The sequence below is a fragment of the Falco punctatus genome, assembly GCF_963210335.1.
Source record: "Falco punctatus genome assembly, chromosome: 7".
In the NCBI taxonomy this organism is placed as follows: domain Eukaryota; kingdom Metazoa; phylum Chordata; class Aves; order Falconiformes; family Falconidae; genus Falco; species Falco punctatus.
The window spans coordinates 13,333,250-13,351,591 of NC_137587.1; the positions used below are offsets into that span (position 1 = coordinate 13,333,250).

General features: G+C 36.2%; 1 protein-coding gene across 8 annotated transcripts in view; it reads right to left on the reverse strand.

Moving 5' to 3' along the window:
* Positions 1 to 18,342, reverse strand: part of NUBPL (NUBP iron-sulfur cluster assembly factor, mitochondrial) — a 99,383-nt gene that overhangs the window by 25,926 nt on the left and 55,115 nt on the right. For all 8 annotated transcript variants that reach the window (XR_013929705.1, XR_013929706.1, XM_080397044.1 and 5 more), the window contains 2 exons: positions 8,030 to 8,115; positions 2,199 to 2,319 (listed from right to left, as the gene is read on the reverse strand). Coding sequence is in view for 6 of the 8 variants with exons in the window: in XM_080397044.1 (XP_080253170.1) it covers positions 2,199 to 2,319; positions 8,030 to 8,115 (207 nt within the window). In the remaining 2 variants the exon portion in view is untranslated. The remainder of the gene's footprint in view (positions 1 to 2,198; positions 2,320 to 8,029; positions 8,116 to 18,342) is intronic.

Below are 18,342 nucleotides of genomic sequence, written 5' to 3' on the forward strand. Positions count from 1 at the left end.
TGCCATCATAAGTTTTTCTGATACTAACAATTATTGCTGACTGCAAAAAAAGGGTAAGTGCCAACAATAATTTGAATTTCTTGTAGGAAATAAAAACAAAAAGATTTCTAAAAATCTGAAAGCCATTGTTGCTGGTTCTATTAGCAGATACAGTTTAAAATGTTCCGAAGTGCAAAGGCCAGGATGGAGTGTTCAGAAATTATCTTATTATTTGTATCAAAGGTATAGCTTTCTGGTCACAGTCATGGTCATCAAACTTCAAAAAAAAAAAAGTAAAATAGGGCAACTTCAGAGGCAGGGAGAGAAACAATCAGCAGCACAAAGCCTCTCTCACAAACTTTGGCACACTTTCCTTTAGGGAAGAATAAAAAGATGAAAAAAATCACAAATATATGAAATAATGAATTACACTCAAAGGTGTACTGTCAATTGCTAATTGTCTCCTGTCATTAAAAAAAAAAAAAAGGAGGCATTTAGTAATATTAAAGGCAGCAGATTCTGACCAAATTAAAAAAAAAATACTTTTCTACCCTGCACATTGTTAGCTTGCAGAGTTTGTCAGATATTACAGTGTAAACTAAAACCTACTGAGGTTTCACAAGAGGACAAGGTCCTTAGTTGAACAAATAGAACAGTCACAAGTATTGCAAGATACAAGCAAAGTAAGTTTAGAAATTCTAATATTAAATATATATATATATGTATAAATAAATAACTTCATGGCTTTTGGGCAGAATTCAAGTAACACTGGGATAAAACTTCCATTTGGATAGATAACATAAAATCTGTGAACAGTAGTTCTTATAATACCATATGGTGCTATATAATGGTCATCCCTGGAAGGAGGAGTATACTAATCAGATCAAGTACTGTAATTCTAAATTTAACCCTTGGGGCATTAATCTCATTCTGGTCTTTCACTGACAATTTAAAGGTAAATTTCACTCTTTTTCTTTATGTAACTTGTCCATCCCCCGCTAAACCAGTAAATCTCTCACATCACTCCTAATTAATACAATCACAATCAGTTCTGCCCTCTTAGGAAATAACAAAACCCATCTATGGGACCAACAGCATAGGCACATCATTTGTGCCTGTGTGTCTAAATGCATGTTTGATTCAACTGCTTGCAGAGGATTTGCATCCATCCACATAACCCAGGGCTGCAGAAGTCCCCCTGGGCTCTGATCACAAATCATTATGTATTCAGAAAACTGAAAGCCCAAAAGCATGTCTTTAATTATGTGTTGCCTTGCTATCTTAAGTTTATGTCAGACCTTGATGTTTCTGTGTTGATCTTTCTAAGTGTGCTTCCTGGTTCTTTTTAATGAATTAGCTATGGAAAATCATTGAGATAATTATAGTAATACGTGGAAACACATCATTACCACATGCAATTATCCCATTTACTAACTTAATTATGTTGTGTTATATTCTGCTATTTTTTTTTACTGACAGCACAGGTTGAAATACACCTTTTTAAAATAGCAATGTATATTTTAAAGATCAATATATATATTGGCTTATAGGCATACCAGATTGTTTAATTATGGCTTATTTTTGTTTTCAATAAAGATCAATTTTCTTTTGAAATAACACTTTGCAATTCAGTGTATTCTTTTAATCTCAACACTTAAATACAATCATTACAGTCTGTTTGCTCCTGCACAAGAGTCAATACATCTTCACATGGGCATAAACCCAACTGCTTTAAAGGACTGCATTTCAAACTACCGTATTTATTTCAAAATGTAACAACTTATTTGATTTAAATGAAATTAATTAGAAAACTTCTATTGACATTAATGGAAAGAGTTCAGGTCTGTTTCACAAGACCAAATGGAATTCTTGGTTATTTGTAAAAAAATGTTGTATGATCAATAACATAATGAATTTCAGGTAATATAGCACATCAGTATCAAAACAGTTCATGTTCTGCACTGTTTACAAACCAAAAGAGACTGAAGATGCATTTCAAGAATTTCGTATCCAGTCCACATCTCATTTACAAGAATGATCCTGACAAGGAACAGAGCGTACAAAAACTGTGACATTCAACTACTTAAGTTATTAGTTATATCTGAATTCCGTAGTCTGCATATAATCTAGGATTATGCAGTTCCATACTTCAGTTAATGCTTCCCTCATGCACAGCATTAAATTTTTTATTCAAAAATAAAACCACTTTATATTCTTACCTAAAATATCCAATCCAAGGGTTTTTGCTAGATCTCTTACACCATCAGCTCCAAAAATGTGTGTCTCGTGCTTACATTTGGGACACTGGAAAACACTCATATTTTGAACCAGTCCTAAAACCTGTGAAAATCAAAGAACAGAATGTTCAAACCTGGGATTCAAGCATGGGTATTTCCATTATTAATCTCTGACAATAGAGGAGAGATTATCAACAAAGAATCGACAATGAGTACACATTTATAATGGGCAGTAGAACAATAGTATCAGATTCATTTGTTAATGCCGATACTAACTCTTAGTCATCGTCTTGCATGCACTATCATTTGTGCGTTCAAGTTTTTCGCATTTAGACCTCTCAAAGGTTAACAAACTTATTTGTAATAAAAAGCACCTCTTGTAGAGGCCCATAGAAAGAGAACTCACTCTGCCAGTATTTCACTTTCAAACTCTCAGTACTGGAAGAATTTTCATGTTGTGTTTTATAGCTTTGTAATTTGCAGTTTTATAAAAACATACCATTACAACAACTGACAGAATCAGATATCCTTTTAAGATACTTTAAAGATATATCTTAACTTAAGATATAAATTAACCTGCAGGAAAATGTTTTCAAAAAGAGTCAGATTTTTTCTTCCAAAGAGCAGAAACACATTTTAAAGATCAAATCAAAAAAATAGTTACGTCAAACCAAGTGGCAAAAACCACAGCATAAAAATATAATACACATTAGGTACCTTTCTGTTGATGCCAGGTGTTCAACATCATCCTTGCAAAATATGTCAAATGAAAATTTGTCCTATCATGCACACATCATCTTTCACAATGTACCATAATGCTAATGATAGCATTGATCTCATTTTATTCACCTAGTAAACAAAACTGTTCACTGAGGCACAGCAGAATGTCTCAGAAGTGATGAAAACAGCATTCAACCACCACAGGGTAAAGTTTCTAACATCTGCTAATCAACAGAAGACCTGCTTTAAGAGGTTCAATATTACAACATCCCACTTGAAGATTTATATGTTATCTAGGTATGTCACACACACCATAGTCATCTTTTTAAAATATTAATATATATTTCAAGTACAAAAAGCTGTTATTAATTTTGTAGTATTTTTTACTTTTAAATATCTCTGAGCATTCTAGTTTTGTGCTTGAACTAGCTGGCCTAGCTATTAGAGCAGTAACAAATTCACTACGGTAATGAAGCCTATCTGAAAGAACATACCGGTGTTCAATGCAAACAAACAAATATTAATTACATGACAGTGTATGTACAACTTTTGGCACCAAAATTTAAAATAAAAAAGCGTGTTATTTACAGTATCTCCATAAAAACTTCCTTAGATATAACCTAAAAATAATCAAAAGATGATCATCTGGGGTTTTTTCTGTACCATTTACTTATGTAAAACTTCCAGAGGGTTTAAAGCAAGGAACATTCTAAGAAACAGTAACAAAACAGATTACCCACTTTCAATTTAAAATCATAAATTTTACCCATTTTCTGCTCTCTCCCAGGAACTGCCAGAGAAGCAAGAGGAACAAGTTTCTATTTACTGGCGCATCATTACAGGTAATTTTCTCATCTAGTTTTTAAACTAAGAGAGACATGAAATACTACATGTCCAAGGGTATGTTGTGCAAGGATGGTAAAAAAAGGGCTGTCTACAGCCACAGTCTTCTACCGATGCCCTCTGAGTAGGCATTCATCATGTTCTCCTTAAAGTCACGTCACAGAATTTTCACTGGTGCTGTGAACTGGAGAACACTGGAAAGAGTATTATTTGACAAAATAGTATTTTACCTAGGATACAGGGAAGCTATTTTCTGCAGCACAGGAAAAAAAAGAGAACGTGACATTTATACATTAACTGAATTAATTCATCTTCAGGTGTCTTGGGGTTTGAACCTTCTGTTCTCCTTACAGTCGTCATACATTTGATTCAGCAAATTCACAATCGAAGTTTTGTAGTCCACTATTGTTTTCTGAGTAGTTAAGAACTAGCACAACTGTTTTGTTAATTCTTTGATAAACTAGTAACTAAGTCCTTCTGCCAGTTAATGCAAATGCCGAGATACAGCTGTATCCCCAGTGCTATATCAACTCTACATGTCTTATTCACTGTCCTTTTTTTGTTTTCACTTCCACCAAATCTTACTAAAACTAAATGACACTTCAGAATTAAACAATCATTTTTATTTTTTCAGTGTTTTCCTATCTGTCAGCCAATAAGTAATACATATGTATTAATACATAAATTATTCTTCTGGAATATGAAGATTTTTTTTAATATTAAGTTGCCAATTACAAACACACTACTTAATGCAGATAGAATCTGTGCAAACATACACAACTTTAGTGCTGAAGTATATTTTTAACATGCATATTTCTGCAGATATATTTACAGAAGTAAGAGAGTTCACTATGGTCTTCAGGGTTTAAATCTACAGACAAAATAATAGGTCTTGAGAACGAAGTCAGTAACAACTCTCATTTCCCAGCTCAAATACTAGATCTGGAACAGCTTCAGTTGTTACTCTTTCCACAAACTATCCTGTAAGCACGTGTGAATCCTATTCTAGTCCTTAGTGAGCTTCTCTCCCGTACATTCCTCTGCAAACTTGGCTCAGTAATGACATGAAAACCGGTGTGATGAGATGTACTGCAATACAGGAGCTAACCTCTGGTAGCAGAGGAGAGGAGAGTTATAATGCACAGAACTGAATTTCATTTAGTCAAATTGTTATTTTAAATCGTGAAGAGATATCTATCAAGAAGTAACAAGAAACGAAGAAACCTTTCATTATAAATTATCTGCACATCTACTGTTTCTGAATGTTTACATATTTCTTATGCGCAATTAACCTTTTGGTTACAAAACAAATCATGCTGAAACGCAAATAATACTACCTTCCAAGTTAAAGAAAATACAGTAAGAAAACAAAAGCCCTCTGTCTTCACACAAGGAGACAATTCCTTAGAAACCTACTTAAGTCATTCACTGTACTAAAGGACGGATGGCACTGAGGGGCAGCTCCAGCCTGATGGGGACTGAAGTGATCAGCGTTACAGTTATGCAGTCTGCCATCAACTTCCTATGTAACCACCCATTTAGTCACTTGACATTTTAGTCTTTAAGTAAACATGCACAGTAATATTTCTGTCTTCCTACCTTTTGTCTTGTAACAAGCAATTTTTTTTACTCTAATGTCTGCTACAAATATGAAGCCATAACCTTGGCTAGGTACTCTGGACACTACAGAAATACCAGTAAATACACAGCCAAATAAACAATTTTAGTACATTTTAGAAGGAAATATATAGCTGAGTTTATATAAGCTGTTTTTTGAAACCTGTGAAATCCACAACATAACCTTCCAATTCAAGGGAACTACCAGAAAAGTTGCAGATTTAACTAAAAATCTTTTTCTTTCAGGGATATGATTAATAAGATAACTATACTGAACCGAACTCAATTTCAGCAGGTGAAAATAGGCAATTTTTTCCTAAATACTCAAAGTTATTAACTTATTTTTTTTGTCACCTGCCCAGAGCAAGCCTCTGGAATGCATAAAAACAATGGCCAAACTCACGTAACGTGATAATCTTGAAACTTGTTGTGATAAGAGTCAGCATCACTTTGCAAACTCCTTCCTTACCAGCTGTGCTCCACTGCACGATAGCACTCCTCTTCTAACGACTATGTTCTAAGACTGAAAATACAACTTTCACATTGTAATCCTAATTCTAACACTGACTCTCATTGCCAGCTCTTCATTAGTTCCTTCAGTCACTCTAATTTCAATGCAGTAAAGGACAAACAAAACAATGTTAAAAACTGTGACTTTACTGTTGTAACACTACATACGTCATTGGAGTCTTTGGTAACTAATGACTGTGGAAGCAAGGGGAAAGTGGTATATGTATGCCTGTATGTACAAGGGAGAGACCTCAGTTCACAAAATAAGCAAGCATATCCAAAGACTCGGAACTCAGCAACCTACAGACTCTCTGCTTTTTTGAAAAGACTCTTTGCAAGCGATTTTTTAAAGACGAGATTAAAGATTTTAAAGATCAGTCAATTATGTAATCAGCATACGCAATTTTAGCACAGTCCTACGGACTCCACATCTTTGTTGTAACCCTCAGGTTTGAAGCAGTCCATCAGAAGTTACGTAAGTAAACTTTCTGTAGATCCTCAGATTTAGGTGACACTTAGAAATGGAACACATGGGCAAGAGCTGCTTTAACACTGACGCGAATGATGCGTCTGTACTGACGTATATACAAGGTTAGAATAATATGAAGCAGCACCACAAAAAAGGTAAGCCCTGATGACTGGTTCAAGTGCACTCAAACTCAGCATCTGGTGCAACATCTTCACCGTGACTTTTCCTTTGTTTAGAAAGATCTGAAAATTCCAATGAATCAAAACAGATCATATTTAATACCTTATCTACCACTAGGCAAATCAACAGCAGTCACGCCTATGCTAGCTAGATTTTTTTAGAAGCCGTTCCCTTCAAACAACATTGAACAAAACAGACTTGAAAGAAATCTTGATAATTTCAGATTAAATAAAAAAGAAAATTCAGTAAAGTACTACCTCGAACATGGTTTTTTTGAAGAAAATAATTTTGCATAATTTTAGCAAACCCAAACATAAAATAAATCCAAAACATGCCATATGTTATTCTTCTCTTATATATATATATTTGTTTTTCTTCCAGTAGCAAATTATAAATGCTACTGTACTTTCTTTTTCGGTGCAAATATCCTCAAGGAATAACAATAAGGAATTTATCACTGTTATTTCTTTGGTTAAGCTATTCTGTAAATTAAAACAAAAAGGGAAAGCAGTCACTTCAAGGTTTCTGTTAAATTTTTTTAGATTAAAAAAGCACTAGCTATCAAAGAAATTTCCTTTCTCAATAAAAAGTAGAAGAACCTTCACACTGGTAAGCAAGAAAAAATGTGGGGTTTTTTTAAAAGTACAGTAAACAGTAAAGAAAAAAAGCCATTTAAGATTAGGAAGCATTTCAGTTTGTATTTTCTCATCAACTGCATATTTCAAATGAAAAATTAATCTCTTCACAAACATACTCCAGAGTATAACATTCTGTTACTTAGCAACTTGTAGCACACACAGAAAAATCGAGTCAAAGATGTCATCCTGTTTAATATTTTCTCCCAATCCATATGAATATTGCAGATATTTTTATATTTTCCATTTCCCAAACAAGCAAGCTACCATATAAGCTATAAGCCTCATGAAAAACAAGGCAATATAGACATCCTTCTACTTGTGATAGTCACAAAGCCCTCCAAATGGCAAATTATGTGCATCTCTATCTCCCCAAAAACTTAAAATTTTCTTCTTAAAATGTACCAATACATGATTTTTTCCACATTTCAATACATTTTAGATTTTAAGTTCCAACACAGACAGTGCTGAAGAGGACACATAATGAAGATATAGTAAGACAGTACAATTGGAAAGCATACATTACTTTCTAAGACGCACTGTTTGGCAGTCTGACCCATTCCAGTTGATGAAACAAATAGATTTAAAAGAAATCAAGTTCTGTTATGACCTCAGCCTGAGAAAATGCCTTCCCTTCTCTGTTAAAGCAAGCTCTTGATACAGATATAAAGATGGAGTCTAATCCTTTTTTTTTTTTTTCTTTTTTTCTTTTTTTTTTTAACCAAGAATTATTGAAATTCAAGTGATTCCTGAATGGTTTGTTCATCTATTGCAGTATATGGAATTTTTCTTACATTTTAGGAAAAAAGTCTACTGGTATCTTTAATGTAGATACTTACAGGTACTTGGACTTTTCTAAACATATCAGCTCCTTTGCGTGCATCCAATAAAGCCACATCTTGTGGAGTGGAGATGATGACAGCTCCTGGGAAAAGGAAATATGAAATACCATTAAAACGTGTATTATTAATTATACTGTTATATATTTTGACTATTTAGTACATACTACTACATTCAGAGGAGTCACGCATGTTTGGGGTTTTTTAAGTTAAGAAATTAAAGTATGCTAGGTTTTTTTTTTATAATGCAATGACCATAATCACTGAGGTATGATATGAAGTGATAGAAATAATTTAGACAGTTTCATCACAAGTTTTTCTGTGTAGAAACCATTCATGTTTGCTAAACGAGAAAACTGATCTAGCTGTCATACTACCATGGATAGAAGACAACATGGTCCACATGCTGACAGGTTGCAGAGATGGTACTCTGGGAACATCCACGCAGGAACTGCCCCATGCCATAATTACATCTGAAAGCTTTTGATTTAACAAATACGCCTTGTCCTAAAACCAAGAAGCAGCTGCCAGTAATCAGACTGTTGCTTTCTGAACCTGCTACATTTCCTGACAGAAGCGTTGACAGGCACAGTCTTGAAGTATGTTACACTAGACAGAACACCGGTGCATTTGTGTGAGCGACACCACAAAATGAGAGGCCAACTCATGCACGCTTGCACGGGGTTTGAATGACGTGTAGTACTGCTCATTGTTCAGACATGGCTCCAGGTTACCTGCTAATTAGTGCTCCCAAGAGTTATTAAGCATGTAAAACAGCTAGAGCTCTTTGTCAAAGGTTAGATTCTAAAGTAAGCCTACAGCTTACTATACTATACTATTTTATACTACTTCTTAATTAATACAGCCTGCAAAACCAATACAGACATCATAATATTCCGTATCACTTCACAAAAGCATCTTTCTGTATGTGCTCAGGGATTTTAATATTTCTTCAAAACTTGCATGAAGAATCTGCTCACACTTCTCCCTATTTTAGAAAAATGCAATGTAAAAGAGGATATTCGGGGTCAGTTGATTAGCTCTGGTTTCACAGTGACCATCCAGCAGCCTCCAAAGTAGCTGTTATGAAAGTACCTCTGCAGAGCCATGTTAAGCCAACCTCGCACAACAAATATATGCCAAACTCCACACGAACAGCAATTACAACCATTTTAGATGCACAGGACAGTTTCCTACTGGGCCTGCAGTTCCCCACCCTTGGCGTACATGGCAAACAACACTGGCATTGCTGGCAAGGGCCAGAGCACCAGGAGCCTTGGCATCCTGAGAGCACTTCCAGCTCTGGCAGCGCTGGGACAGGGCGCCCTGCCCCTCAGCACCAGCCCCATGCCATCCATCGGCTGCCGGGTGGCATCCTGCCTGCCAGCCAGCCGTTTCCAAACACCGCCTGAGAGCCTGTCTGAATGTTTTCAACCAGTGTCTTAACCTCTGATTTGTGAAAGAAAAATACAATCTGGCACCTCGCTCCTGAAAAGCTGCCAGTCTCTGCCTTACACAATATTAGACACAAGTCCAAAAACTGAACAGCATATGTAATGTACTAAGCAAAAGCAATTTCCCTATTGTTCACTAAAGCGCTGGCATCTGAATAATTTGCTGCTTTTCCCAAGCCAACCTGTTTCCAATGGCATCACAAAGCACAATGGGGAAACCTTCCAGTTACATCCAAGTCACCTTAGCCCCTTGTCTCACCAAGTGTAGGGTTACACTTTACAGCTGACATGGAAATGCAGGGCTAATTCCACAAAACAAATGCCCTTCCCTAAAGCACAGTCCACAAGTAATTTACACTCAATGTCCTCGAGTTTTCTGCATATTTGTAAAAAAAAGATCTTTCAATACTTGGACAAAATGCTTATTACTGCTTTCATTTCAAATAAAATTGAAAATTTGTGACTTATGTGTATACACTCATGTTAGTTGTTTCACACTTCTTATCACACTCTGAAGATGCTTGCTCAGCATTCCCTGGATCTTCAGGTAGAAGCTAATATATAGTCAACAAAACTGAAGTCTACATTTCCTGGTCCATTATTAATTTTTTTAAGAGTCCAATAACTGGCATGGCATGAAGGACAGAGACTACCCACAATGAAAACATCCACCAGAACCACAAGCAGCTTATTCGAGAGATTTTTGACTAACAAATTCACATCCAAGGGGAAAAAGTTAAAATGCCAAAAAGACCCAATGGTACATTGGTTTAGGGTACATAGGGTTTAGGCTCCCACAAACACCAACTTCCTACACAAAAACCTTTGGAAATACACAAGTTAAAGTTATGCTTGCGGACAACTTGCATGGCTTATTCCACAGAATGAAAGCCGGCATGCTCAAGAAGCTGCTGCTGAGGGTGTAATAGATGTCTCTCTCCTGCTTTCCTTTTCATTCTGAGCTGGATTACAGACAAAATTTATTCACAGCCAGCTTGCGCTGACTTATACCAACACCCTTTAAAATAAGTATCTTTTCTCTTTCTCTGGTACAGCTGCTAGTCCAGCAAACCCAACCTGAAGTTCAAGAATTCAAATTATTAGCAGCATGATTTCCTTCACTAGCAACCAACTATACAAAATGAGACTTTTCTTGGTGCTCCCCTCCCCGAATAAGTTTGCATATGTTTAATTCAGAAAATGATTCAAATGAGCAAGAAAGAACACAGCCCACACTTCCTTTGCTATCTTGGCTCTACATGGTTAACAGGAGTATCAAACAACAGAGAGTTATTTTGATCATTAAAGTAATGAAATATGACTGCATTCATGTACACAGTACATCTCTTGAAGCAATACGTGCCATGTTTACACAAGCCTCTGTCTGAACGAGGCACACTAAGGCTGACAAATTGAACAGAGAAACTGCGGAAACCGTAATGCTATCACACTGCACATTAAAACATACTACAAATACTATGTTTGCAGTTGCGTGCAGAGGAGTAATTTCTGTGCCTTGAGCATACTAAGGATATCTAAGTTGAGCACATTTAGGTTTAACTGACATATCTACTTACTCATGCATTCCATTTACTTTTGTAACTTCACCATATTTCAAAGCTGATGCATGTTGCATTAGTAAAAACTATGCTAACTGTATCTTTAATCCTTAGCATGCATAATATAGAGAGACAGAACTAGCAGAAGCCTGTAACACTGATGTTTCCCTTTATTTTTTAACCCCAGGTCCCTAATCCTCCGTAAAAGAAAAGTGTGCCTACACAGCACACTGGTACTCACCTTTCTGGTGGAATGTTTTTCGGGAAATTACAAGCAATGAAACAGCTTATAATTTCTCTGTATAGAAAATACCACCTATATTCACTACATCATTAAGGTTTGCATTAGATGCTCTGGGTTACAAGGCATAAGGTAGAACCTCTCCAAGCCTTAGCTACAGCAAATTTGTACCCAAGCAAAAACAGGCAGGTCTAAAAAGCAGCTGATAAGCAGCAGTTCAGAAAGTCTACCTTAGGATGAAAAGGATCACTCTAACAAATTCTTTATTCCCTCCAATGCCTTTAAACACAGACTTCAGAAACATGGGCTACCTGAACAGATGAATAAGGACCCCTCCACACACAAGTATTGGCCTGTGTCTTATATCACCTTGACACTTCTTACTAACTTAGCAAATAATGCCACCTCAAAACATGGAGTGTAACTGACCAGAAAGACCGACAAATAGAGTTCTGGAGGACAGAGACAGAAAGATATACTGCATTTTTCTGTAATTGCATCTGCTGACTGACAGGCAATGAACACTCTTGCAGGGAACCACATCCAGGCCTTAGTGCAGCTGTGGATGGCTGGATCTGACCACACCACTCGTGCACTTTTACACCTTTTGCTGCCTTTTCCACTGCAACTTCAAACTCCTACGCAAGACTTTCGAGTTATAAATACCCTGGTGAATCTGAATCTGCACTGTGGATCTCTTCATAGTCCCTCTCACCTTCTGCTAAATTTGTTATTTCATAGATAAAATGTACCTGCAATTGCAGATACAGTTTGCACTTGAAGATGCAGAATATAGTGGAAGAACGAAAGCCTTCTGTCTTTCCTAGAATTTCAGCTAGCAATGATTACAGATACATCAACATTAAGCAACTGTGCACCTCCTTGGATAAACCTTGTAAAGAAGTTCCTTTAGGTTCTGTGTGTGACATTTCATTACAACTAGTAACTTAAAAAGAACCACTAGTGTGATCTACTCTTAAGAGATCCTTACTTGAGACTCATCATATAGCTCAGAACTGTCCCAATAGCCAGATCCTGGGTGTCACACCTCCAGCCTGCTCACTACCACCTTCTTGGAAGAGTCTTTAATCAACTGCTCAGACAGTGTATGTTTCTAATACCCACACATCCTTTTCTGCCCACGAACTAGTGGTAATTAGACACTGGGACACTACCGCCTTGCACACATGACAAGAGGACATAAATCTTAGAGCAAGCTTCTTCCTCCTGGCAAGAGGAACTGTCAGCGAAACCAATGAGCAGAGGAATATCACAAGCTGGATAAAGCTGTCACCCTGAAGTTACACTGCCCTCATCTAACTGATCAGTAAGTATTGTAATATCCATTTCACACTAGATGACATGGAGAAAGGTGTGCAAAGACAACTGTGTTAAAATGTTTGGGTTTGGTCACGGCGAATTGAATATGTATGTCACAATAATGCAATTTATGAGGCAATATTTCTTTAGCAAAGTGAAAACACTGAAAAAAATTGTAGCAATATCTGTAAACAAGCATTACGTGCAAAGTACAGGCATAAAATAAAAAGCTACTGTCTCTCTACAGACACTGCCACTTTACACTTTTCCTTAGCTAACTGAAGTAGCATTTTTCTGCTCTACTCCATTCTGCCTCCTGCTTTCAAGGGCATTTACCAATCATGTCCAGATTATGAGCACTGTACCAGGCAAAACCAAAGTCCAAACAGTCTCTTTTGACAAATGAATATGATTTTTTATTATTTTTTTTTAAAGAGAGGTCCTAATCCAAAGAGGAGAACTGGGTGAAGGAGTGACCCTACTACAGAAAAAAAGACAACACCTCCAAAACCCATCCTGTTTTTTTACTGTTCTTCCTCCAGAGGTGGGGGTGGTAAAAGGGTGAATTTAAACATTTATTTTTTCATAAGAAAGAACTAAAGGAGAGAATGCAGAACCATTATTCATATGGATTTCTCTTGTCTTTTGCAATTGTCAGCTGAACACTATGCTCATTTATTCTTCCTATTCAGAATAATTGGTTTAAAAAAGAGGAGGCAATTGCAGCTAATCTAGTACTTAAACTTAGCTACTGTTGCCAGACCTCAGAGAACCTCAGTTTTTGAAGCCTGTATAACTCACAGCTTTCTTCCCCCAATAGCTGGAAACTATTTTTCAGGAATGATAAAATTTAAAGAACTTGCACTGAATATACTATCGCTTCAGCTTGGGCAGACAGAGTGTGTTAAATCAATCTCCATGAGCCAAGAGTTAAATTAAAATTTATACTTAAACACTGTGAGGTATTAATGTGTAAACTGATACAGCATTTTGGTCTCTAAATTAAGTTTACAGAGTCTACCAAGTCTGACACTTCATACTGGTACCAGGAGTGTCCAAAGCTAAGATAACCCTGATGATACTTGCATTTGTCAACTACATTTTTTCTGACAACAGAAGCAAACTAATTCAGCATACAAATTATATTTGGATGAATACAACGAACTATTTTAAAATTTCCACCGGTGTGACCAAGTTGTTTCTGTTTGTCAATCTAGCCTAAACCTATGTGCATCTCCTATCCTGTATTTTTTTAAAATGTCAAAATACAGCGTGAAAGAAAGAGTGAATCTACATAATAATCTGGTATTAAAAATATTCGCCATTCAAAAATAGATCAAGGAAATTTTACTATTACCCAGATGGCTTACATAAAATACCTTCAGAAATTTACTGTAGAAACTAACTATATACCTCCTCCACAAAAGAAGAAAGCAAGCTCAGAAACTGAGGAAAACCTTGTATATTGTTGTTAAACTAAATGAAAGAAGACCAGATGCCTTGCACCTGTGATTTGCATCAAAGTAAGAGAGATTCAACAAGGGGCAAACAGACACTTACACAAAGAGCAATGACAGAATACATGTACCTCTCTAATCTTACACTATATGCTACACACAACTTGTATTGCAGCATGGGGTTTTTTGATCATTTCTCTTCAGAAAAGACAAGAGAACAGCACCATACCTACTCAGCTTGCAATTTCGGTTAATTTTAAAAGACATCTATATCTTACAAATCACAATTCTTTTTCACCCTAATTCATGCACAGTTTTATAGAACGTTGACAGTATTTACTTTTTAAAAAGCTTATCTGAAATCCTATTACTGCTGGTTTTAATGCTCGTTTCTGAACAGTCTACTCATCACCTGGAACTTCCTGTTCTTGCACATGATTATATGTTGAGGCAGGATCCAGTTCTCCTAAATCCCACACGCTGCTGTAAACCAGTTGCGTACAAGGCTAACCCTGCTCTGTGTGACACTCACATAAATATGAGTAAATAGTTTGGTTCACCAGTTTGGTATGTCACATTTCATTCAGAATTTTAAAATGCCAAGTGTCTTCAAGTTAGTGGCATCTCTCTACTCCTTCCCCTTCAATGCATGTATCTAAATAGAAGTAAGACTTTTAATGCTTAACCAGTAAAGACAGAAATACACCTTTTGTTTTTATTTAAACCTAACCATCAAAGCACTGCCGTCAAAAGAAACCCTATTAATTATGATTCTTTACAAATTTTTATTTGAAGTAACAAAAACTCCCTGTATTACTTCCAAAAGGTGGGAAAATCAACAGCACTGAAATAAAACACTAAGCCTTTTACCTCTAGGTCTCCTTTACAAACACAGTTCAGTCCAGTGCTCACTACTGTAATTATTATAAGATTGTTCAGTAAGATGTGAAATTATTTAGTTGTCTCAGTTCACTTCCCACTGGACAAGTGTATATTTCTAATGGTTTTCACTGCCATGGCATCTCAATATCCAAAGCAAAGAGCGATATGACAAAGTTTAGCAGATGAAACAATTCTAGTATTAACCTGGAGTCAGTTTTGTCAATTGAGACAGAGTGTCAGTCCCAGGGCTGTCAAGCTGTAACACTTCGCTAACACAAACTTCACTTACACATTAATAAAGAAAGGGCAGTAGACAGCCAAATTTATTTACCGGTCAGCCCCCACAATGCAACTTCTCCACAAGTAAGAAACACGTGTGCAAGCCTCTGGGGTTGCCTCTTGAACTGAGATGCCCTTGCTGCTGCCCACACAGACTGCACTCTAAAGAGACAGTATGATAAACTTCTCTCTCAGTCTTCAGGGCAGCTAACTCCCCATATCCAGTATTATTTATTAATTTTGTTTACTGCTCCTTTATCTAAATAATCAAACAAATGCACACACTTAAATTTCTCAATTTAGCAGCTAGATAATGCAAAGCAATCACAAGCCTTATTCTTCGTAATATCTTAAGTTTATGCTATATCTTTATACTAACCATCATAATGTCATTAGAAACCCCTTGTGTTTTAAAAGCTAGAAAATGTGTAAGGATGCTTCAAACCTTCCCAAGCATGCACGTTCAATACATGACAAAGAACCCACTTCTGGACATCTGATGCACAAGTTGAAACAGAAGGACAAAGTAGAAGTAAAGAAGTAGAACTACATACAAATTAAGTAACAACAGACCATAAAGACACAGATTTTTTTGGCTAGACTGACCCTGGATTTCTATTTGGAAAGCAGACTTGCATCTGGAGAAAGAAGTAGTGGTCGAGCAGAAATACACATCACATTTTCAAGTTTTCATATCATTTCTCATCTACTACTTTGTTGAAGAACGAATGCAACATGAGAAAAGTTACAGATTAAAGAACAATATGCTAAATAAGATGCATGTCCTTGTAAAGTGACTAAGAATTATAAAATAAAACCAGAAAGTTACAGTAGTTTCCTTTTCATCATTTTTAACAAAGTACCCACGCAAAACTGTCACTCCAGCTGAAGTTGTGTAAGGCTGATATTCTCTTCAATGACAGTAAGAATTGTAAGACATATTGTGGTGTTTGCTTTTACACATTAGGTATTGCTCTGATCTCTTTTTGACTCAAGAAAGTTATGTTACCTGTGATTGGGGGTGGGGGGTGGGTGTGTAAGTCTTCTAAAATTAAAATCCAATACCATTTCACACATCCTATCAGTCCCTCTCATTGTCAGATGTTGCAATACTACAGTCTACAGTTTTTCATGCCCCATCTGGGCAAACCCACCCCCGACAAAACACATTTATCACTGTTCTTTCTCACATTCAGGAAAATCTGTGAGTGGCTGGCAAAATGTGCGTGCAGGTTTTGTAAACTTGTTCAGAGACAGAATAAAAATTTTCTACACCGTCTATCCTTAGGAAGCCACAGATAAATAATGAAGAAACCGTAATGCAATTACTGTATCTCACATATGCATGCATGCAAATCAAAGTGCAACTTTCATGCAAACTAGATAATGCACTTCTAAATGTACTTAACTAAGATATATATGCTGTCTCTGAGTAAAAAGACAGAAATTATGCCACTAATACCGTGACTGTCCAAGACATCTTCAAACAATAAAGAAAGAACAAGAAAACTGGAGAGGGAACAAAATGGCACAACACCAAATACTTTCTGTAAAAAAAAAAAAAAAAAAAAAAAAAAAAAAGAGGAAGACAACACACAGCTTAGAAACATGAATTGCAAATGAAGATGGAGCCCACAAAACCAGCAGAAATCTGTAGACTGCTTCAAAGACATCATCGTTGATATCTGTAACACTATCTTCCATACTCTTGAAAGAAACAGGACCGAAGAAAATAAAAGCATGCTAAACAAGGCCATGGACTGTCAAAGAGACAGAAACTGAGTAACAAGAGTAAAAGAAGAAAGCACAGTTCAAGCTGTAACACAAAAAAAAAAAATAGCCCTTCCAATGAGAATGAAAAATACCCACAATATACAATAGAGAAAATTCTTTATAAATCACTAAAATTCATTGAGCCAGTAAGAACACAGGCAACTACAAATCTTATCACTCCTTATCTGCTGAGCTGGTCTTCATCAAAAGCACAATACACTTGCTTTTTTAAAACTGAAAGAGTTGACCTCAACACGCTCAACAAAACGAGCTAATGGGAAAGACAAATGTAAAGTGGTTCTATCATTCCTAATTTTATGAAGTTAGGATTGACAAAGTAAAAGATTAACTGAGCAACTATGGTAACAATGTAAAGTCATTTCAGAATTCAAATCAAAATGCTGCCTTCAGTCAGGAAGCTGTAAAAGCGCATACTTCTACAAATTAAAATTAAAAAACACCAGAAAGCCACAGTGAAGAATTTAGAGAAAGATATGGGCAAGAATTTACCCACTTTTACAGCACATCAAGAAAATCTGCATTGCTTATTGTTGTTTTAAACCTGTTTTCCTTTTCTTTTTTAAATCAGCATCTTGTCTACTTTGAGTTGCCCCAAAACTGATTCAACAGGTATGAAAACCACAGGTTTCTGACAATCATATGGAAAACTAATGAAAATACTGAATTAAAATTATTTCCTCTTAATTCTCTGCTTTGTTACACCTACACAAGAATAAGGACATTGCTGACTTCAGCAAGAAAATCCAGCTTTTTTTAACTCGTTTTGCTTTTGTTAACTTCTATTACATTCCACAAAGATGTAGGTATTATGAAAAAAAAACACAAATTAAGGCTTCCATCTACTCATGTAGTACACCAGTTAGCAAGATCGTGCTACCTTCCACAGACCTTCAAAGCTTGAAAGAAATACAGGATTAAACCACTTTCCTCCATCACCTCTCTGTCCCAGAGGGCTCAGCGCACCAACAACACAACCACTCACGCTTCTGAAGACAATGTAGAATTCTGTGGGGAAAGGGCACAGTAATCCCTTGAAGATCAAGAGCATAACAACCTTTTCCATTTAAAATTAGGATATTTAGGCGCACTGTAGTTAATAGCAATTATCAATACCCATCATACTTCAAAAAAATCAGAATCCACAAATATAAAGAGACAGTTCTTTAATTAATAATTTTACCGCCCTTACGTACAAGATTTAATGTGAAATTCTACCTTACCAAAAGCTTCCACACACTGTCATGCTTCACCTCACTGCTTAAAACCTTGGGAGTGAAAGGCCCTCCTGCTTTGCTACTCACAGTTGCAACCTACGGAGCACTATATT